The sequence below is a fragment of the Pseudorasbora parva genome, chromosome 19, assembly GCF_024679245.1.
Source record: "Pseudorasbora parva isolate DD20220531a chromosome 19, ASM2467924v1, whole genome shotgun sequence".
In the NCBI taxonomy this organism is placed as follows: Eukaryota; Metazoa; Chordata; class Actinopteri; order Cypriniformes; family Gobionidae; genus Pseudorasbora; species Pseudorasbora parva.
Genome location: NC_090190.1, coordinates 31,423,235 through 31,446,958, shown reverse-complemented (window position 1 = coordinate 31,446,958; position 23,724 = coordinate 31,423,235). Strand labels below are relative to the sequence as shown.

The 23,724-nt window shown below is 38.8% G+C and overlaps 1 protein-coding gene across 1 annotated transcript in view; it reads right to left on the bottom strand.

The window, feature by feature from the left end:
- Nucleotides 1-23,724, bottom strand: part of arhgef2a (Rho guanine nucleotide exchange factor (GEF) 2a) — a 91,816-nt gene that overhangs the window by 61,271 nt on the left and 6,821 nt on the right. The window contains exons 2-5 of the mRNA XM_067424927.1: nt 11,297-11,359; nt 10,994-11,184; nt 7,115-7,289; nt 5,946-6,051 (exon numbers count right to left, since the gene is read on the bottom strand). Of these exons, the coding sequence (XP_067281028.1) occupies nt 5,946-6,051; nt 7,115-7,289; nt 10,994-11,184; nt 11,297-11,332 (508 nt within the window). The 5' untranslated portion in view covers nt 11,333-11,359. The remainder of the gene's footprint in view (nt 1-5,945; nt 6,052-7,114; nt 7,290-10,993; nt 11,185-11,296; nt 11,360-23,724) is intronic.

Below are 23,724 nucleotides of genomic sequence, written 5' to 3'. Positions count from 1 at the left end.
GCCCAGACCCGGCAGGAGGACACGACGTCCACGCATATTTAAAAGACATAGACTTTTACTTGCAAACTGTCGCTCACGCGAACAACTGGGACAGACTGTACCTGCTCAGGGCCACGTCTAATCGTGACGTACGCAGCTTTCTGGATCGACAACCAGAGGCCATCAAAGCGGACTACTGGCATCTACGACAAGCTCTAATTCGTGAGTACTCCGACCCCGAGTCAGACCAGGGGTTCATCACTGCCATGGACCTCAAGCAAGCTCGACGTGAGACCTCACAGAACTTTTATAACAGACTGCGACGTGCCTACTTCGGGACACGTAACGACCCAGGCATGGAGGAGGACATCAACTTCAAAACTCTTTTCCTCCGAAACCTGCACCCTACCATCAGTTACCACCTGGGGGTGCTGGCGTGTCCGCGCAGCATGGGCACGCAACAGTTAAGAGACTTGGCTCACAAAGCTTACGTCAAACAGAAAACCATTTCTGAAAAGACTGTAAAACAGCCCACCATCTGCCCTGTCTCTGTGCACCACCCAGAGCTAACCCTAGAGGGCGCCAAACAGAACCACAGGTACCGACCCCTCAACAGAGAGTCCAAACCACTCCAAGCCAGCAGAGGGCAGCGTGGTCATAATGGCGACCGTCCACGGTACCAGAGCGATCGCTCTGAAGGATCCTGGGACCCGCCTCGCCCAAAAAGCCAGCGAAGAGGCCACTCTCGACGAGACAATGGTAGGCCCAGACATGAAACCACGTCTGGCAAAGAAAGTGTAGCTGCTTCTGAAGTTACAGAGCTCATAAAGATCCTGAAAGAGCTCCTCCGACAGAAACCTCACAAGGAAGACAAGAAGGACGGACCAGGTAAAGCACGACTAGACATGATACCTGAAATCAACCTTCCCGCCCTTCCTGCAACTGAATCATCCACCCTGAACACTGTTCCCCAATCACGGACTAGTGTACTAACTGTTGCACCCCCACACGTCAGCAGCACACCCACACGACAGCTGCCAGCAACAGCCTCTAATCAAGACAGCATCATGGGACAGCCCAGCGTACCAGAAAGCGCTGCTTTGGTTGTTTGCACGCATAATGAGACACTTGACACATATCCAGACGGCTTATCAAGCAACAAACAGGTCCCCACACCAAGACTCCTGGGAAACCTAATCGAGAAGGGGATGGCTCGAAAACTCTATCTGACTATCACTATGGAAAGGGAATTTAAGCTCGAAGCCCTAGTTGACACTGGCTCCGACCTCACGCTTATATCCGCCCAACTGTTTGAAAGACTCAGATTTGAAGCACAGAGGAAAAATCGCACCCTTAACCTTCACACTTGTAAGCTCAATGTGCAGTCGTATAGCCAAAACGACATCCAGCTCAAGCACGTAGCTTCCATCCACCTGACAATTGGACCTATGAGGCTGATACACCCAGTCTATATCTCCCCTATGAACACTTATCCGTTTCTCATCGGAAAAGACCTGCTGGACCGCTTCGAACCCGTACTGGACTTCAAACAGCTGAAAGTCTGGGCTCAAGTGCGTGACCCTCTGCCCCTTCAGACACACACATCGTCTGAGCAAGACTGTCAAGTCACAGAGGTCACGGGAACTCCCACAGAGCCAGACTGCCAGGTCACAAAGGCCATGGGACCCCCTGCAGCACACTGTGACAACACAGCCTCAGCCCTAAAGCCAAGTTCAAGTTCGCTACTTTGCACATTTCAGCTATCCAAAGACTCTGATACCTTCTGCCCCCAGGTCATGAATGACCTACAGCTGAATGACATTATCACAACGAACAGTATCCCTGCACTGTGGGCAGACAACTCAACCAAAAGTCTACCACTGTGCGATGCAATCTGTAAAAACACACCACACGGCGACATGTGGACACCCCCAAACCCCACATCCAGCCCCATTGTTGCAGTGCTAACCCACAGCAAGCGATCGACACCGGCTACAATGCCGGCCTTGCAGCTGTTATCGCTAACTCCGCAAATTTCCAACAACGATATTGCGGATATGCAAACCTCTGACACTGCAATAAAGACAATTCTTGACCACCTCTCAGACCCCTCCAACCACCCTATCACTGACTCTGAGCTCATTGATGACTCTAGCCACAAGCATCTACATAACTCCAGACACATGATGCGTATTATGGACAACATTCTCTGGTGTGCACCCGAGGGCAACACAGCGCCACAGCTTGTAGTGCCACGGTCGCAAAGGGGGGTGATGCTAATGTACGCCCACAACACACCATGTGCTGGACACCACGGCACCAGAGCCACGTATGACACACTGAAACAGGTGGCATATGGGCCTGGGATGCATCAAGATGCAGCAGAGTATGTTAGAGAAGGGCTAGTTCGCTGCCGGTTCCAACCAGCAAACCCGAAGCACAGAGCCCCACTACAACACAGAGGGACCACGTTCCCATGGTCAAACCTACAAATCGACCGGGTAGAACCCCTGCCCAGGTCCACAAAAGGCAAAAAGTACTTTCTCACAGTGGTGTGCCAGTTTACCAAGTGGGTGGAGTGTCAACCAGCACCCAACGACACCGCCCAGACCACGGCATACCACCTGATGAATCACATCTTTTTCCTGTCAAGATTGCCACTGAGAATCAACTCAGACAGAGGCATCCACTTCACTACTGAGGCCATGCAACAGATCTGGAAATGCCTAAGAAACGCGGCCGTGATCATGCTCCTGTGCCTCCAGACAATCAGAGGCCAGCCACCACCAGACATCATCACACCGGGTCCAGCCTCGGGCATCGTTCTGAGAGAGCAACCTGGACTGCTGATCACCAACTGCAAATGAATCATCAAAAGAAAGACGTACTCTCCTGAACTTCACATCAGCAGCGCAAGCTCCTCCAGCCCTGCACATAAACGCAAAAGGGGGGAGGAGCCCAAGCCCTCTGCCTAACCTTACACCAGCTTCAAGAACCTTCTCCTCCAACACCAGTTAGTCACCTTGTAGGCAATACTGCCAAGCCCCACACTATGTCATGCATGTGATTTGAGAAAGAAGGCCTTTAACGAACACAAGGCCGCCTCTGAAGGGATTCTCAAAACCCCAATGACTTTGAACTTTGAAACAGAGAAACCAAAGTGGATCACCAGAAGGCACCCAGCCTGGCCACAATGCGAGGCACCCTCTGGAAAAGTTCCTAGTCAGCATAGGACATAAAAGTGTCAAGATGCACAGTCCATCTTCCTAGGCAGGAGACCTAAAGGACTGACTTGCCATTGCGAGGAACATGGTTCCACCCAGGGCTGCAGAAAGCCCACAGCACACCTGCACCACACAAACGGACTTCTGGATGACAGATGACGCACCGTCAGGGCACCTGCTGCCTCGACACCTGCTGCACAAGCACAGAGACCTGAACTGGCTACTGTCTGCCTTATCTGCCGTGGAACGACCATCACTTCAGGAGACACAAACAACTGGAGCCTAACATGGCTATGGTGTGTCTGATCTTCCTGAATCTTTGATATCGCTCGTTGTTGTCCATAGGAGGGACAACAACTAGCGAAAGGGGGGATTATGTAGCGACTCAGGCGAATCAAACACACAATCGCCAGTTACATTTAACAAATATGTTTTGAAAGTTGTGCTCACTAGCATACCTTCCCCCAACACAACAGAGGGAGATTCTTCAGTCACCCAGGAAACCATCTGATAAGATCTTTTTATGGCCGGAAAGAATGTGGCCACATGAAGTCTTATACACAAAGAGTTTAAGACACAGAGCTTTTGCCTCAAATTATAGACAAACCATCTATAAATGAACATGCACCCCAGGACATTATATGTAAACACATAACTGTCTTGTAAAATGTTTATTCTGTATGGTATTTTGCATCTTTTTGTCTTTGTCTTAACAAAGTACTAGTTCAGATAACCTCATATATGTCATGTCTCCTATCAAATTAATGCTCACTTCACGACTTACACTTCCATGTATATCACTTATTCAGAAAATGCAGTGTGTGTTTGTTGCATTAATTATAGTATGAAGAACTCAGAGACCCACTGAGTCCAACTTTTAAACAAAGAGCTATAAATTCTGCTGAGGAATTTCCCGCCGGGAAATCCCAACACTCTCATTGGTTAAGTCTAACCCTGGAGGGTGGGACTATTTCCAGACCTTAAAAAGACCAGTGAAGACAGGCTCTTCCCTCTTACCCTGTTCTCTTACTCCGCTCTCTTCACTTCTTCAACTCTCTCCTGTGGGAGCCAACACCCACGGGGGGGGGGGGGGGGGGGGGGGGGGGGCTGGCACTTAAGCCATGCCACCGATGCAGGCCCTCCAAGCAGGCCTCAGCCCTTCCAAAAATCTTCTCTTCTACAATCCGATCTTCAAGAACACGAAGCATCGCTAAAGCAAACAGCCGCTTCCCTCCCAACCTCGGAAAGGACCGCCGAACACGCAGGAGCATACGCACACAAGCGAGAAGCCAAAACGAAACCAAAAAGAATGCAAGTATTCTTATTCTTACTGCTGTAAAGAGGGTGTGTTATTCTCACGTTGGGATAAATTAACTCCGTGAAGGTCGTATTTGGTGAATTGAAGGAAAGTTGTTTCTTACCCTCCCCCACTCTCTTTGTCTCTCTCTCTCTCCCTCTCGTTGTCTCTCTCTCTCTCTTTTATCTCTCTCTAACTTCAGTCTATTCATTATTCTCTTTTATGTATTCTTTCGTTAATATCTATACTTCTACTCTCTTGATGCATATTTAGTATGTACTTTCTGTGTGAATTGTAGTGTTATTTTTTAGTCTGTGTTTATTAAACCTTCAAAAGACATTTAATGAGTTGAATCTGTTATTCTGCCACATACACAAAGTCAATGAAACTTGCGATCTAAACGTTACCTAACTGCTTATGCTACTATGTTAGTAAAGTAAACTGTATGACCATTTGAAATATTGAACTTATCCTGATCAGTAAAGTTAATGTTTCTTATGCGCTCGTAAAGCAGTAATCCATTATTGAGAATTGATTTGAAAAGTCTATAACTAATTTGCAGGACAAACTTAGTAGGATAATTTCAAGCAATTTCATAAAGGGTTACTTGTATTTAATTAAACAATTTTCCCTATCGGAAAATTTTAATACGTAATGAACAACTGGCAAATCATATTCATAAATTCATGAATATTGAATATTAAATCCCTTTTGAGTTAATTATTCCCCGAGACATTAAACTCATGAGTCGTTGTTGTTACAACGTCATGCTCAAAAAACCCGTCTCCGGCGCAATAATTCCGATCTTTCATGTATTCATACTCTTGTGTAATCGACACACCATCCTAAATAAACCCGTCTCTTCCGGGATACCCTGAAATTTTGAACATTCCGATCTAATATGATTTCTGACCTGTAAGGTTGCCAGAATAATAATCATACTCGGTGTATTAATAGGCCAGAGGAGAACTGGCACCCCGACTGAGTCTGGTTTCTCCCAAGGTTTATTTTTCTCCATCATGCCCTGATGGAGTTTTGGTTCCTTGCCACTGTCGCCTTTAGCTTGGCTTGCTCAGTTGGGGACACTAAAATTATGATCAAAGTTATTCAACTAATTATAAAAATAAAATTTATGAATTAGGTTTTAATTAATTCTATAAACTATAATACAGATCTGCCAACATTGTCGCTCTATGATAAATTAAAATAAGCTGATAACATCACTGTTTTCTCCAGAACGACTGTACAGCCAAATCTAATTTTGTTGCAATATTATCCTGTTTGACACTGTGAAGCTGCTTTGACACAATCGTGATTGTAAAAGCGCTATATTAATAAAGTTGATTGACTTGATTGATTGATTGACATAGCAAAAGGAATTAATTATTGAATTTAAAATTAATTTGTGTGAATGAGCTTTGAAATCCCAAACACAATTAACTGACCAATGCAGTAGGAGCGTGGACGAGGGGCGGAGCTCTTAGGCCTCTGTTGCATCATACACAGGCTGGGGGCGGAGACACTACAGCCATGCATCTGATTGGACTGTTCCTAAAACAGAGATTTAGAAGGATTAAGAATAATTTAAAAAAAACACAAAGCATAAACATACCGATTTGTGGAGAAAAATTTGCCTAAATAAAATAAAATTATTTAATCTACACTACCGTTCAATGGTTTATCTGAAATGGCTTATACAGCATTCATTTCATTATTATATTTGGCATATAGTACAATCATCTGTAAAAAAAAAAAAGATTTAGGCTTTCTCAAACTGATAAAATGTTTGCTTACATGTTGAGAAGAACATAAAATGCTAAACAGTTTTGTGTAATGCAAATGTCGCCTTGAATTTATTCACACATGTTCGACCATCAATAAAAGATCAGTAAACTTTTGCCAATACTCTGCCTAAATTATAATTATTATTATTATTTTTTTTTAATTCTTAATTTTATATTTTAGAAAACTGAATAGAGTATACAGAAATATTTTCAGACTATTTCTGTTTTCTTTTTTCCATACTTATCCAGACATAGAAGTGACTCAAATCTAATTCCATACTTTTCCAAACTGTGTGGGAACTCTGGATAACTCTGGACTCTTATGTGTCACATGATCCTTCAGAAATCTAATATATTCTAATATGCTGTTTGCTGCTCATGAAACATTTCTTCTTATTAACAATGTTAAAAACAACTGTGCTGCTTACTATTTTTGTGAAATATTTATACACTTCTTTTTTCAGTGTTCTTTGAACAGAAATGACTATTTTTGTAAAACTATTCAATCTACTTTCCTCACAATTTAATGCAATCTTGCTAAATAAGTACATTTTTAGTGTTATTTTATTTTGGTGAACAAATTTCCTTAAATAACGTACAAAAATAAAGTCTGAAACTCTTACATTTGTGGAGTATTCCCACTCTTTTTCAATATATAATCAATGAAAGGAGGTGTTGAGCCTTGATCTCAGGAGGTCAAAAGGGAAAATGACGAGCGGTTTTATTTTATATTTATATTGTCTATGGGGTTTTTTTCAGCAATAATGCTGCCTTAGAAGGTCACATGTATGCAGTACACAGCAATGCATTAGTTATGTGTGTGTTCTAACCTCTAGCACTGATCGGTGATGTTCCTGATGCTCTGCACCGACTTCCTCCTCTGTAAGTGACGTCAGGGAGGCTTGAGTGACAGACCTGCGGCGGGCTTCACGGGCTCTCTTTGCTCTTAATGCACCGGTCAGCACTAAGGACATCTCATCCGGGTCCAGATCTTCCAGGCTCACACTGAAAAAGAGACAGAATCAACACTAAATGCACATACATTGTTATTGCATGACATGATACAATAACTCTCGGTAAGTAATTGTAGGTCAGGCTTGTTTTTGTCCTGTGGTCTGATGAGTATTATTACAGAGTAACACAAATGATAAGTTCCACAGTACATCTGTAGTAACATAAACAAACTTACACATATGTAAACACACACATATATATACATATATACAAACTTATAAGATGAAAGTTTTCAAAACTCTTTTTTTCTAATTGATTTTAAGTCAGTAACACTAACCAGACAACGACCCAAACTGCAGTGTAATGTTAGCTCCCTACTAGAGAGACCTATGTATGTCTGTGGATGTGTGTGTGTCTTTCTCTGCCTCCTCACTGAGTACATTGGCACTGGCTGGTAGTGATCTCACAATAATAGTCCACAGAGTGACACAGTAGAGGCCCTATATCAGCACAGTAGTGGATGAGTGTTTGTGTGTGTGCGAGTGTGTGTGTGTGTGTGGTTCAGGAATACCCTACATTATGGGGACAAAATTTCCTGGCAATATCTAAAATCCTTGTGAATGAAGAAAATGGCTTATAAAATCATTCACTATGGAATATGTATATTAAAAATATAAATTGTATATAAAACACAAGTAATATATTATTTATTATTAACATAAAAATGTTATTTGAAATACATTAAAGGAACTGTATGTAAGAAATATATTTCAATTAATCATAAAATGGCCCTGATATGTCACTAGACATTAAGAAATCATGTTAATTTCAAATACTTCTATCACTGACAACAGTAGTCCGGCCAGGATATTGTCATTTAAAAGTTGTTGTTGCAGCCCTCAACTGATGTTGAACTGTTGTGTTTTGGCCTGAAGCTCCACCCTCCTAGCCTGAAAAGCCAGACCCACATCAAGATGTTTGGTCTGGAAACTCACCATTGACAGGGCTCAATCCGAGGGGTGGGATAAACGGTTGTCTTTCAAACTCCCTCTGCACGCAATTGGATAGCGCTACAACTAACCAGAGCAACGTAAAGCAGAGCTTGTTGATAGATTAAACATTCCCTGTATCCGGTCGGCAAAACTCCAAACACATTCTCTTGTTAAGAATGACTTCAGTACCGTTCTTTGTTCTTTTCTCAGAGAAAAGCTTAACTCCAAGTCTTCCAGAGTCGCAGTCAAATCTGATTCGAAAGACCGCCGTTCGCCAGCTTCTGTGTGTACTAGTAACACACAAGCGCAACTCTGCCATCATTATGTTAAGCCCCGCCCACCGACTCTATACACGATGTGATTGGCCTGACCAGAGTTTGGTTTTTACAGCTCAGAAGTGTATTGAGAGTTGCTAGACGATACTCGTGGCAGATTAGATTTGCTGCCGCTAGGGTGCGTCTAGATATCTAGGCTACCAGCCTCCAGCTATCTAACAATCACAAAGTCAGTAGTGTTTCATCCGGGTTGCCAGCTCTGCTCTAGTTACCACAGCTGCAGCTACAAATATCCTGCAGCCTATCTGGCAACCTCGAGTCAGGGGGGAGGGGGAGAGGGAATACACCGCTTTACAGTAATTGGAAAGTGATTGCAGTACAAGTTTTTGCCACAATCTTACATACACTTCCCTTAAGGGTAAAAAAAAATAACTGAAGTAATGGCTACTGAAAATATCTGCTTTGCCATAAGTTATAAATGCAGGACTTGAAATTAAGCATGTTCATGTCCTTGTCCTTCGGACAAGTAAATCGTTCATTCACTTGTTAGAGTAAAAAATTTGCTTGTCCGGAAAAAAGTTAGATATTTTTTTTATTTTGCTAGTGTGTGTGTGTGTGCGTGTTGTAACTATAATTTATTCTGAAGCAATATTTTCACCAGTGTTCAATCAGCTTTGACATATTTAAATATGCATATTTGTGATTTTTTTTTAAAAATTTTATTGAATCATTTCAAATTTGTAATATTTTTAGCTTTTATAAAGGGCATTTTCCCCCTAATCTTATTAAATATAGGCTATGCTTCAGGTTTAATTTTATATTGTTACATTTGATCAATACATTAAATTAAATTAAGACACTATAAGGGATGTTAACAATCAAATTAAATAATTTACACAGAAAAATTATAACTGCATTAAATAATGTTTTGAGATTTGTAGTTTTGAATAGACACATAAGAAATGTTGGAAAGAAATGTTTAAACATGAAACTAAACCTCCAGTAGGTGGCAGCAGGTGGCCGTCTGAGTGAGTCACTGAGTCGTTCATTCAAACGATTCAATTAAACACTGAGTCGTTTAGTAACACACTTGTTGCTGTGAGACGCGTTATGGTTCTGCTGTGTGTGAACGATTTTCGCTGCTAAAATCGAACAAAAGCACTCAACATTGCATCTAAAATGTAAGTGACTTTAAGTGAATGTAAATGTAAGTGAATGTTAATTAATTGTTTATGAAACTGTCATATGACAGCAGTGTCATTTTCATTCATGATGGTATTCAGGAAATGGCTTAAAGGCTCTAGTGTTGTAATTTCTCCTCGAGAGGCTGCACGACTGTCAACAGCGCGACCTTTTTATCGTCAGTTCATCGTATATAATTATCCACCACTATCGATCGCCAATTACACTAAAATTAATGCACAATCATTCGTGCATTTTGATGATTTGCTAGTTATTTTTTGTTTTAATCAGGCTCTTGTCCGTCGGGGAAGTAAAATTCTTTTTCACTTCAAAAAATCCACTTGTCCCGGACAAGCGTTTATGTCGAGCCCTGAAATGGCATAGGAAAAAAGGTTTTTTTGTTAATAAACAGCTGTACTGCTTAAATGTTTGTGGGACATTTTTTCAGGATTCTTTGAACAGAAATGTCAAAAGAAAAGCATTTGACAATTTATGTAATATTGTAAAAGTGTTTACTGTTCTTTTCTCTTGCTAAATAAAAGTTAATTTTTAAAAAAAAGTCCAAATTAATTTTATTGCAATCCACAGCAATCATATTCATTATTTTATATTGCAATAAATAAATGAATCAATATTCTACTCTTCAAGGTTAACCATTAATTTCAGTAAACACTTATTTGAAGTGAATAATTTGGAAATAAAGGGTGTGGGGGCTTGCTGACAAAAAATAATAACTTGTAGTAGAAAATTCAAAGGTTTGGAGTCAGTAAGATTGTGTTTACTTTATTGTAATATTTTGACTCTGCAGGTGCGCATTAAAATGATAAAATATATAAATAACAGTACACTTATAATGTAACAAAATATATTTTTTCCAATAAATGCAGTTTTTATCAAAGTATTGTAAAAAATAAAAAAAAATAAATAAATAATAATAATAATAATAATAATAATTTGAGCACCAAATCAGCATATTAGAATGAATTCTGGAAGATCGTGTAACACTAAAGACTGTAGTAATGATTCTGAAAATTCAGCTTTGCCATCACAGGAATAAATGGCATTTTAAAATCTATATTACTGTGTTCTTGATAAACTAAATGCATGCCTTGGTGAATACAAGTGTCTCCTGTCAAAAACAATAAATTATATATGATATGGTGCTTCACCATGATTATAGCATTTTATTATATGTCATTACAGAAAAAGCCAAATTAGTCATAATTTCCCATTTGTTTTATTGATTCAGGCAGAGCATGGTCCATTGTAGTGTACTGAAGTGTCACAGAGGTAAATGTGTTTTCACCTGCGCGTGTCATTGGGTGGATATCCCTGTGCGACGGCTCCAGGTTCCCAGCTGTGTCTCCTCCAGGGGTCGATGTAAGTCAGGTGACGAGTGGCAGGGCAGCGTAAGGTCACGGAGATCGGTGGAGAGCCGTGAGGAGGTGAGAATGAGGAACATGAAGGATGAGGAGAAGGAGGAGGAGTGCTCGACATCTAGGAGTAATGAGTAAGAGAATGAACAAATGAGATTGTTTAAGTGTGCATTAGAAAAAATCATGCAAAATTACTGGATTGCACAGCTCTTTCCTCACACAGAAACGCATACCGTGTCCATAAGGTCAGGCAGCTCCTCAGGGCCCATACTCAGATTATAGATTCACTGCTCCCCCTACAGATCAAAATATGACATTACTATTCCTTAAGAATGTGCTTGGGGAAAATACAATTAAACTGTTAAAGGTTAGTTCACCCAAAAATGAAATTTATGTCAATAATGACTCACCCTAATGTTGTTCCACACCCGTAAGACCCGTAAGTTCATCTTCGGAACACAGTTTAAGATATTTTATATTTAGTCCGAGAGAGTATGCGTGTATGCACACTATACTGTCCATGTCCAGAAAGGGAATAAAAACATCATCAAAGTAGTCCATATGTGACATCAGTTAGTCAATTAGAATCTCTTGAAGAATCGAAAATACATTTTGGTGCAAAAATAACAAAAACTACGACTTTATTCAGCATTGTCTTCTCTTCCGCGTTTGTTTTCGGACCTCAAATAAAGATTAAAACGGTTATGAATCAGCTTATTGATTCTTTCGGATCGCGTGCTGAAATCACGTGACACTGGCGATCCGAATCATGATTCAATAAGCTGATTCATGACCGTTTGAATCTTTATTTGAGGTTTGAAAACAAATGCGGAAGAGAAGACAATGCTAAATAAAGTCGTAGTTTTTGCTATTTTTGGACCAAAATGTATTTTCGATGCTTCAAGAGATTCTAATTGACTAACTGATGTTACAGATGGACTACTTTGATGATGTTTTTATTCCCTTTCTGGACATGGACAGTATAGTGTGTATACACTTCCATACGCTCTCAGGCTAAATATAAAATATCTTAAACTGTGTTCCGAAGATGAACGGAGGTCTTACGGGTGTGGAATGACATTAGGGTGAGTCATTAATTACATAAATATCATTTTTGGGTGAACTTACCCTTTAAGCAATTTGTTTTAAAACATTTTTTTTTGTGAAAATCATTACCCTGTATAAAGACTATTTACATGAAAAACAGTGCAGTCTAGATAGATATGTTTAACAGTCATTGGAGTTTGACAAGGAATGGCACGATACAGTTTTGTGAATAAAATACGCTATGAATGGTTGAATGGTAATTTATATGGTTGCTAAGTTATGCTGATTGTTTTTTGCCAGATTGTTATCCAGTTGCTAAGGTGTGCTGGAAGGTTGCTAGGTCGGATTTTATCTGATGTGTTAGGTTTAGATGCAGCAGGGCCTCCCTCGATCCTCGGTCGGTCTGTTTACGACCCCTTTCCTGAGAGGTGGGTCCCCCTCGGCCCATTCACGTTCGATACGGGGGCCACCAAGGAACAGACTGCTGAGTTCACTCCAGTTGCACCGCATATAAAATATTTTTGACTTCTATGCATCCAGTTAATTAGATGTTACCAGTATTTATGGGATGTAGAAATACTGGTAAATGCAAACTTTTTTTGCAATGTAAATACACTTAAACTTATCTGATATCATATCATATCACACTCAAGGTTCAGTTTACAGCTACAATAAAAGTCCAGCATATGAAATAATTCATCCAGTCATAAAAGTTTTCCAGGTCATTGCACATTTAGTACAAATGTGTCGTAACCTCACAGTCTTTTAATTCCAATCTCAGTGAGTTTATGGAAAGTGAGTGATGGGGTGGGGATAGCTTTGGTTCATGTTTTCACTCCAAGAGTCTGTTTATCTCTCATTTTACCTCCCTCTTCCTTTCTTTCCTTGGTCTCTATGGTTATCACATACAGTCCCTGACAAAAGTCTTGTCGCTTGTGTACAAATTGACCTAAAGTGCCACATATATATATTTCTAATCAAGATTTTTTTTACAAGAAATGGCTCATTTTAATCCCACCAGCTTTTGTGATAATGTTTCAGTGAAAAACTAAACTTTCAAAAAGTATTCTAATATTCACAGCTTGGTAAAGCCCATTGAGTCAATTTTTGCAAAGACATAAGTGTTGTCACCTTGTCATATGAGCTTCCCCTGTGACTAATATTGGATAAATTAGGTCTCAAGTGTGTATAAAAAGAACCCCAGTACACTAGACCTTCACATCAACTGCAACTAGACCTCTGCAAACATGCCTAAGATTCACCCAGAGACTAAAGTTTTGATTATCAAGAGGCTGAAGACCAGATCCACTGCTGATGTGGCAGACACCTTCAATGTGTCTCAGCGTCAAGTACAGAGGATAAAAAAAAGATTTGAAGAGACTGGAGACGTTTTTGACCCCGCAAGACAACTGCTCGAGAGGACCGTTTGTTGGCTCGAAAATCCAAGGCCAGCCCATTTTCCACTGCAGCAGAGCTCCACGAGACCTGGTCACCTGAAGTCCCTGTGTCAACCAGAACAGTTTGTCGGATTCTGTCTCGAAATGGCCTCCATGGTCGAATCAGTGCCCAGAAGCCAGCACTAAACAAAAGACAATTGAAAAACCGTGTGGCATTTGCCAAGGCCCACAGCCTGCTAAAAGGATGGACGCTGGAAAAGTGGCAGAAGGTGGATTTTTCAGATGAATCTTCTGTTGAATTACACCACAGTCGCTGCAAATATTGCAGGAGACCTACTGGAGCCAGAATGGATCCGAGATTCACCCAGAAAACAGTGAAGTTTGGTGGCGGAAAAATCATGGTCTGGGGTTACATCCAGTATGGGGGTGTGCGAGAGATCTGCAGGGTGGAAGGCAACATCAATAGTCTAAAATACCGAGAAATCTTAGCTACCTCTTATTCCCAACCATAAAAGAGGCCAAATTCTGCAGCAGGACGGTGCTCCATCGCATACTTCCATCTCCACATCAAAGTTCCTCAAGGCGAAGAGGATCAAGATGCTCCAGGATTGGCCAGCCCAGTCACCAGACATGAACATCATTGAGCATATGTGGGGTAGGATGAAAGAGGACGCATGGAAGACGAAACCAAAGAATATTGATGAACTCTGGGAGGCATGCAAGACTGCTTTCTGAGCTATTCCTGATGACTTCATCAATAAATTGTATGAATCCTTGCCAAACCGCATGGATGCAGTCCTTCAAGCTCATGGAAGTCATACAAGATATTACATTTGGATCTCACAGCACCACAACTTAATTTGCTGACATATTTTTGTATTTGCAGTAAATTTGTTCAATTTCTGTATAGGCGACAAAACTTTTGTCTTGCCAAAATTTGACCTTTCTGTCTTGATTAAATGATAAATATTTTTTCTGTGAAAATTATTTATTTCAGTGCATTAAACATCATTTGGGAGGGTTTTAGCTTTTCATATGAGCTATTTCTAACACCAATGAATTAATTAAAAGTCAGGTTAATATCAGGTATTTCTAGAAAATAGATAAGCGACAATACTTTTGTCAGGGACTGTATTACATGACACTGTTTTGAAATAGTCTGGAGTGGTTCTTCCATCCTTTTCTTTATTCCCATTCTAAAAGGAGAGCATTGTGAAGCACACATAGGCCTATATAAAACCATTTCCTCTCAAGTATAATGGCTTCTGTCTAGTATTCCAGTTTGTAACACACATTAAAAGTGAGTCCTGCAAATCATTTGTCTATGAATGTACACGACACAAAGACATGGTCTGCCAACAAGCCAAGATAAGGTTGTCATTTCCGCATTTCCACACCTTTGTGTATGCACACACGGACAATAAAAGAAAGTAGACTGTAGAAGGCGAATGTAGAGGTCGACATTGATACAATCGAAGTTCATGATTTTGTTTCCTAGCAACAATACTGTTAATATGGCACTGTGTGTAATGCTTATCAAACGTGCATTCTTGTTCTTAAACAGTACATTTCTACTAATCACATAAAAAGGCATCGTTCAGCCAGATATTAAAATCATGTAATTTACTCACCGCGGTTTTTATAATAATGGAAAACAAAATAATGATGTAATTTATGCGTGCAGTGTAATTATTCATTAAAGTACTGAGTAATATGAATTGACTGAATGTAGTATTAGGGATTTGTTTAATTGCATGTAATTATGCATAATGTTCTGTAATTATGAATAATGTACTGTTAATACTACAGCAATGTAACATATGTTACAAGGACACTGTAAAATTATGTGTTAAAGGTGTGTTTAGTGTGTTATAGTTGTTTGTGTTTATATAAGATCTACAAAGTTACAAAGTCTCCCACAAAAAGATTTATTATATCTAAAAAAAAAAAGGCAGGTCCAGACATAGCTAAAATGCCTCAATTGGATTCTCTCTCACTGACCTACATCCCTATGTGAAAATATTTGCATAAAGGCGCCCAACTGGATACGCAAAAAAAGAAGGTGTAGCTTCTTCAGCAATCTTAGTTGCCGCCATGTTGTGGCGATGCTGCGTGTTTCTATGTGAAAGCAAAAGCACTTTATTTGGCCTTCTGGAATGAGGAATCAGTGGTTAAGATTTAATTACAAGACTGTTCCAGAAAATATGGTTTGTCATTCTTACGATCAAAACTGCAGTGGTTGATTAATGTTTCAAATCAATATCCTTAGTTCTCTGCTTATAACTTGCTCTTGTGCTGTAGAAAATACATAGCAGACTCCCCAGACTAATGTTTAGTCTTAAAAGACTGAGCTTGGTCAGTGATAACCAGACACATGTAACCCCTTCTGTTCGGACCGGGACTCGAACCTGGGTCCGCCGGCATGAGAGTCGGACGCTCTAACAAGGAGGCTAAAGGCTGCAACCTCTAGCGTCCGTCGCTAGAGCGTCTCTTGAGGTCAGAGAAGTGAGGTTTACTCGCACAGTAACTACTACTAGCTGGCCTCTGTTACACTCGCACGGGCATGCCCCATTGTGCTTTCAAACTGGCCGCGTTTGTCACATGCAGCTTGTGTTCTGTAAATACATACGAGTATCAGGTTTACGATTGATCGGCTTGGTCATCTGCATTTTCAGAATCAGCCTGTATAATTTTTGGAATCTTTGAAAGCTAAAACTCGCATTATGGTAAGGGGTGTTACATTTACAACACACATTGGTCACTGGGTCGCACTGGGTCAGCACTGACCCAACGCACTAGGTCAGCTGGCCAATCAAAGCACACAACACTTTCAGAACGAGGGGCTTTGTATAAATCAACGTGCTTGAGGAACACTGTATATTTAGAGGAGCTACAATATGTGTAGAATATGTAAAAATAATATATTTTTGAATAATAAAGTATGTTAACATATTCTATTACACCCAATGCACAAAATAATGATCTTTTACAATAGCATCATATGGTACATCAAGTGATATCGAAGAACAAACTGATATTCGAACAAAATCATACCAAAACGAAGCTAATTTTGTTTGTTTCAGGAGTTTGAAACAGCTTGACATAGTAAACTTTTTCCAGCTGGTAAACACTTTCAAACTGACATTGGTCTATGGCGATTACGTAACAGGAAGACGTTGAGGCGCCGCCTTCTTTCACATGGAACTCTTCTCTGGTTAATTTTCTGGTTAAGTCCGTCGAGGTCAAACGTCTGCAGGTAAAAGCACGAACACACTGGAAAGTCGCTTTATAGTAAAAAATGAAGTTGTATTTCTGATGAAATGAGACACTGACACTGATTTCATGTTTAATAGTGTATAGCTGCCTTCTTTTAAACAATCTGTTATGTAAAGTGCTATATAAATAAACGTGACATGACTTTACTGGAGCGCCGAATTGCAGAGCTAGTGCAAACATATCCATGTTGCTTTGATCAGATGTTTTTCTTATGCTTTCCTTAAAAAAATGCTTGCTGTTTATTTTGTAATTGAAAGAGGAAATTTTGTAATTGATAGAGGAAATGCACATACATTATATTGCCAAAAGTATTGGGAAACCCCTCCAAATCATTGAATTTAGGCGTTCCAATCACTTTCAAGGCCACAGTCAAAAAGTCATAAAGTCATAAAGTCATATGCATCTCGTTGTCATGTAAGGGCCCTGTTCTTGTTGGACAGACATTTTAATTGCATTTTGTGTCTGTTAAGAGGCACAAAGACACCCTTTATGTTTATACTCCCATAACTGCCGTTTTAGCTGAGTGGGGGCTCTGGGCATTAACTGTAATAACTCTGTGTTGCAAGCACCAATCCGTTTTTTTTTTTCTTCCTTCTTCTATAGACTGTACTCACAAAGGTATATCGTTTAAGATAAACTTAAAAATTCCCCGGAGTTGTCTTTTAAGTTTTGTTGTCCTTTAGTGTGACACTCCTAAATTATATATATATTTTTTAACTAAGAATGTACACTGTAAAAAATATATTTTTACTGTTTGTTCAAATTGCTTAATTAAAATGAACTAAAGCAACACAATTGCTATACATTTTGTTCAATCCACTTAAACACTTAAGTCAAACTAAAGTTTATTTAATCTGTTTGTGTTGCTGCCTGAATCATTTGTGTTGCATTAACCTGCACTGGGTGGGGCTTGTTGGTTCCCAGCATGCTTTGCATATGGTTAAATCAACAGAGAGTAAATGTTGTTATTTTATATGTAAAAGTGTTATTTTATGTATTTTTGAGCAAGATGAGAAAGGTATTGTGTTTAACCCCTTGATTGTGGGGTTAAACTACTAAACTTGTGTTAAACTAGTGTTTAATAGAGTTTAATATGCAATTATGCTGGAATTATTAGAACAAATTAAATTACAGTGGTGACAGTTAACGGCTTTGCGGAAGGAGCTTTTAATGCTTAGCATTTAAGATGCTAATATGTGCTATTGCTAGCTAAAAGTTTGTCAACTAGCTAGAGCAGTATTATAATAGAGTTGTGTAACATTAACATATATGAAATTGAAATGGATGAATAAATATAAGCAATTGAATGCCTAAATCATGTCAGGGAGCCATATAAAATTCACTTTAAAACTTAATTGAGAAATGTTTGTTTAACTTAATTGATTCATGAGGGGCTGATGTACACAATGTAAATCCAACACAACTTGTCAGTGTATGTTAAACAACATAATCATGGAAAATTATGAAAATGTGTCTTGATAACTGTGAATGACAGGTGAGCTACGGAATAGCAAGGTCATTAACTGACTCAAAAGGTTGAAACATCTTATGGTGTGACAGATAATGTCCCACAAGAGGACATGGTATCTTTAAAACCTTTTTAAATAGGATATTGTTTCTATCAAAATTAAATACTTTCTTCTTTGACAGATTCAAAGTTAAATAAAAAATACTTACTTACAATAACTACCACTCCAGTCATTTAGTGTGACATAATGTCCTACGATATGAAAGAACCCCATATTTGTCTTTATCTCAAAATAGATATCTCAAAGAATGGTTCAGTATTGCATTAGGGGAGATATAATCATCAATCATCTTTTTAGAATTTTATAATTTTCAGCAGTTTTGAAAGGATGACAGCAAAGTTTGTCTAGTATTTATTGAAAATGTCCAACAAGTCAAGTGGGAAAATAATGTTATTCAGAATTTCATATTAAATAAATAGCACTATATGAAAGTGTATCAATGAAGATAAATCTTTCTCATGCTATATTATTAAAAGGGTTTTTTTCTACATTTTTGCTATGTCACACCATAGGGCCACATTTATGGTATTCAGTAAAAATGCAAAACAACTATTTTCTTTTCTATTTTCTAAAAAAATGATTCTAGCTGTTTGCTCAGTTTATTTAAATAAAATAAGCTGAAACACCCCAGATCAATAGTTTTTTACATAATTGCCATTTTACTTAATTTTATTACATTAAATGAACTGGAATTTATAAAAAAATTTAATTTACCTAAACCATTTGTGTTGGGGGACTACATGGATAATTTATGTTGTGATGACTGAACTAGGCAGTTCCCAGCATGCTTTTCATAGGGATGGATTGGAGAGTTATGTTGAACTTAAGTGCTGTTTAATGTGTTTTTAGTGAAGGGAAAGACCTGTTAACGTTTGATGTTATATTTGACAGTAGTATTTGACATTTAAAAGTTGTTATGTGTTGATTTTTTTAGGTTACCATTTAGGTAGGTGAATGTTCTCAATGATCTGTAACTGTGCTAATGTCAGTGACGAGAACTGCTTTACTTGATCATTACTTGCATGTTACAATTAGCAAGTGATCAAGTGTTGTTGACTAATAGTTTTTATAGAAATAAAGAAAATAAATTCATGTGACAGTTCCCAGACTAAATATGGTCATTAATTCTACCCCTTTTTATCCTACTTTATCTAGCTGGAATGATACAATTTTGTAGTTTTAACTAAAATATTTTAAGTTCATGCAACAAGATTGCAACAAATTATTTCAAACCAATTTGATTTTGTTGGAAAAGCATAATTCAATTTTGTCGAAAAGATTTTCTTAATTTAATTACGTTCATTCAACAGTTTACTTTTTTGAGTGAAGGACAGATTTGATAAAGTTAGTGACGCCTTATATTTTCTCACACATCAGACTTCACACTACATAAAAGTGTTTTTTTATTTTATTTTAAAAATGGTGTTTTGCAAAAAGCCTTCCATAACGAAACAAAAATATATTGCAGTATATTGGAAAATATCATGTAATACATTAGGCAATATATTCACATATATGGGATTTAATATTTATATTCTCCAATATATTGCAATATATGAAAGCGGCAATCATTTGTATATTTTGCAATATATTACAGGAATATATAATATATTGTATAATATCATCAATATATTATTCCATGTATTTACAATATATTATAATATATTTTGAAGTAATATATTGGTAAATATATTTTCCTTTCATAAGGGTTTTTACTGCCTATTTGTCAACTACTTAATTACATATTCATCTAACAGTTGCTCTCAGTATGGATGATTTTTACTCTCTTTTTACCCCTAAGAAAAGAACGAAAACAAAACTTTGACGTGACTATATAGGGCCTTTACCCAATTTTCTCCTCCATTTGGCAGTTAACCACTGCATCTGGAACATTTAGTCAATTAGTTCAACCCAAAAACCAAATCAATTTATTTAAAAAAATAATCATACATTTTTATGACTGATATCTTGGCTGCTAAATTTTCACCTTGTGGCAGGTGTGGCAAAAAGTTAATTTTGGACTTGACTCAGATGTCATAACATTTAAAATTCCACAAAATCATCACAAGATTACTGATAATACCCTAATTCCTATCATGTCACCATGAAGGCAGTCAGCACTATTTTTCCTCAACACACAAGAACACCAACTGTCTTTTATACACCCTCTTACCCTTCCTTCTCAGTCTTTCACTCCTCCACCACTCCTGAAGCCAATCCACTCATCTTGATACATTTACTCGTTCTTGCGTACTTTTGCCCCTCTTTCTCCTCTCTCTAAACCAACCCTAACTTTAGAGTCTAGCCCCAAACAATGGATAGATCAAATTACCAACTGGTTCATTGCTCAACAGAGGCGTGGGAGTGGACGGTGCATTTTAATTGAACATATCTGATGTCTTTAAAGGTGACGTGTGTGATTTCTACAGCTCTAACACTGCAATGGAATGGAAAAAAATAATGACTGTTTTTAAACAGGTTTCCCCAAAGACTACCATTGGACAAAGAAAAAAAAGTTCTACCACTGGTTAAGCCAACCAGTGAAAAGCCAATTGTGCTAGTTGGAATGCTAAAAAAATACAAAAACAAAAATCTTTAAACAATTCAAAAGTTCACAAAAGACACTTGCTTTATGCATTAAAATGTATCTAATTTATCTAAATATGTTTACAATGTTACAAAATATTTCAATTAATCACAGTTTGAACAAACATAAGCAACACAACTGTTTAAGAATGAATGTTTCTTGAGCACCAAATCAGCGTATTAGAAAGATTTATGAAGGACCATGTGGCACTGAAGACTGGAGTAATGGCTGCTGAAAATTCTGCTTTGCCAAATATTTAATCAGGCAAATCACATGGTAGTGAATCAATGCATTTAGGCATGTAGAAAATGGTCAAGCCAATCTGCTGAAATTCAAACAGAGCATCAGAAAGGTGATTTAAGTGACTTTTGAAAGTGGTGGTTGGTGTCAGATGAGCTGGTCTGTTGATCTACTTGGGTTTTCATGCACAACCATCTCAAGGATTTACAGACAATGGTTTGAAATATATCCAGTGAGTGGCAGTTCTGTGGGTGAAAATGCCTTGTTGATGCCAGAGGTCAGATGACAATAGCCAGACTGGTTTGAAAAGCAACAGACACTCAAATAACCACTTGTTACAACTGAAGAATGCAGAACGCAACGCACAACACATCGGACCTTGAAGCAGATGGGCTACAGCAGCAGAAGACCCTACCGGGTGCCCCTCCTGTCAGCTAAGAACAGGAAACTGATGATACAATTCACAGTTGCTCACCAAAATTGGACAATAGAAGATTGGAAAGTTGCCTGGCATGATGAGTCTCTATTTCTGCTGTGACATTCAGATGGAAGGGTCAGAAATTGGCATAAACAACATGAAAGCATGGACCCAACCTGACTAGGTGGTGGTTTAATGGTGTGGGGGATGTTTTCTTGGCACACTTTTGGCCCTTTGTACCAAATGAGCATCGTTTAAATGCCACAGCCAACCTCAATATTGTTGCCGACCATGTCCATTCCAGTGTACCCTTCTTCTGGTGCACTACTTCCAGCAAAATAACATGATGCAATGTCACAAAACTCCTCAAAAACCATCTCAAACTGGTTTCTTGAACATGACAATGAGTTCACTATACTTAAATGACCTCCACAGTCACCAGATCTCAATCCAATAGTGCACCTTTGGGATGTGGAGGGATGGGAGATCTGAATAATGAATGTGCAGCTGACAAATCTGCACCAACTGTGTGATAATATCATGCTAATATGGACCAAAATATCTGAGGAATGTTTCTAGTTTTTTTAATCTATGCCATGAAGAATTAAGGCAGTTCTGGAGGCAAAATGTACTTAATAAAGTGGCCAATGAGTGTATGTCTGAATAGTGCAGATGCAAAAGCCGCTAAATGAACACTTAAAAATAAGATAATGATACTGAGCGAATGCTCTCTGCACATAGTATGTTCATCAAATACTTTCAATACAAATAACAGTGTGCATATGAGACGGCTTGCTTTTTTTTTTTTGCTTTTAAGTTTTTTATCATGTTTTGTCCATCGTTCCAGTAGCAATGACGTGATTTCGCAAGTAAAAAAGTGTTCCTGCAGTAAAAACTCTAACAGAAACGGAAGTGGCAGTCACTTAATCACAGCTCTGCCTACTCTGGATCAGTTTCTCCATTGTTACATTTTGAATTCTGCTTTCATCATTTGCAATGTTTCCATTTGCATCTTTAGTAATTTTGCAACTGCTGACATCTTGTTGACCAAAGAGGTGGACTTAGAGGTTTTTGCAGCAAAAAAGCACACATGGTCTTTGCTGGTTTTGTAACAATTAATTGACTAAATTGGTAATTTTGAAAATAAGGCATTTCAATAACTGACTAATAACTTTTTCCATTGCAATTAAAGTGAAATTACTGAACCTAAACATAGAAGCCTGATAAAAAAAAATATATAAATATTTTAAAAGTAGTATTGTTGTCAAATTACCCTGTAAGGTAAAAAAAAAAACGAACAGAAAAGTAAAACCCTGCATCTAGTATAACTGCATCACAAAGCTTGTTTTGTTCATTAATTCCTATGAATCACACGACATTTTGTTGTGATGGCTCAAAGGCAACAACTTTCAGTCCAAGCTTTCTTTTAAATGGCCCGTGATTCTCTTACAGTCTATGTTTTTATATTCCCTCCCTTCTTTCAGAATCCACTGATGTCATGTTCACACTGGGTCCCTCACCCAAAGAGCAAACATGCAGGACAATGGGAGAAAGGATGTGTGCAGTGAGTCAGGGTGAACTACAGGTCGCCAGCTGCGTACGGGCGTACGCATGTGTGAGAGTCGAATCAGTGGTGATCGAAGGTGCATCACTGGCACTCAGTTCATGACTCATCTGAAAGAAGTCTAGCCTGACGTGGTCATACTCAATTCTAGTCAGAATATGAGTCTAAAACTGCTCCATTGGGCTGTGATTATGAGGCGTGTTTCAACCGAACCAGGAAAGACATCAATTGGATAGACCTTTGTAGGTCTATCCAATTGATGTCTTTCCTGGTTCGGTTGAAACACGCCTCATACTCACAGCCCAATGGAGCAAACCAATCAAAGCAACGAAGTGACGCATTGTCAAATGTCAACAGACAGAGCTCAACTGCACTGTGTTGCCAAGTCCGCGTCTTTTTCCGCGGTTGTTTTCTATGTCCAAGGGTTGAAGCGACTATTATGTGATATATAGACCCATGAGTGTGAATTTTAGCTGGCAATCTTGCCAAAATAACACACATTTTACCCCCAAACACAATTTTTCCCCCGGAGAACCCCCCGAGAAGTTTAGGGCTAGTAGTTGGCAGATTTTGTTGTAAAAACTTGGCAACCCTGTCTGCACA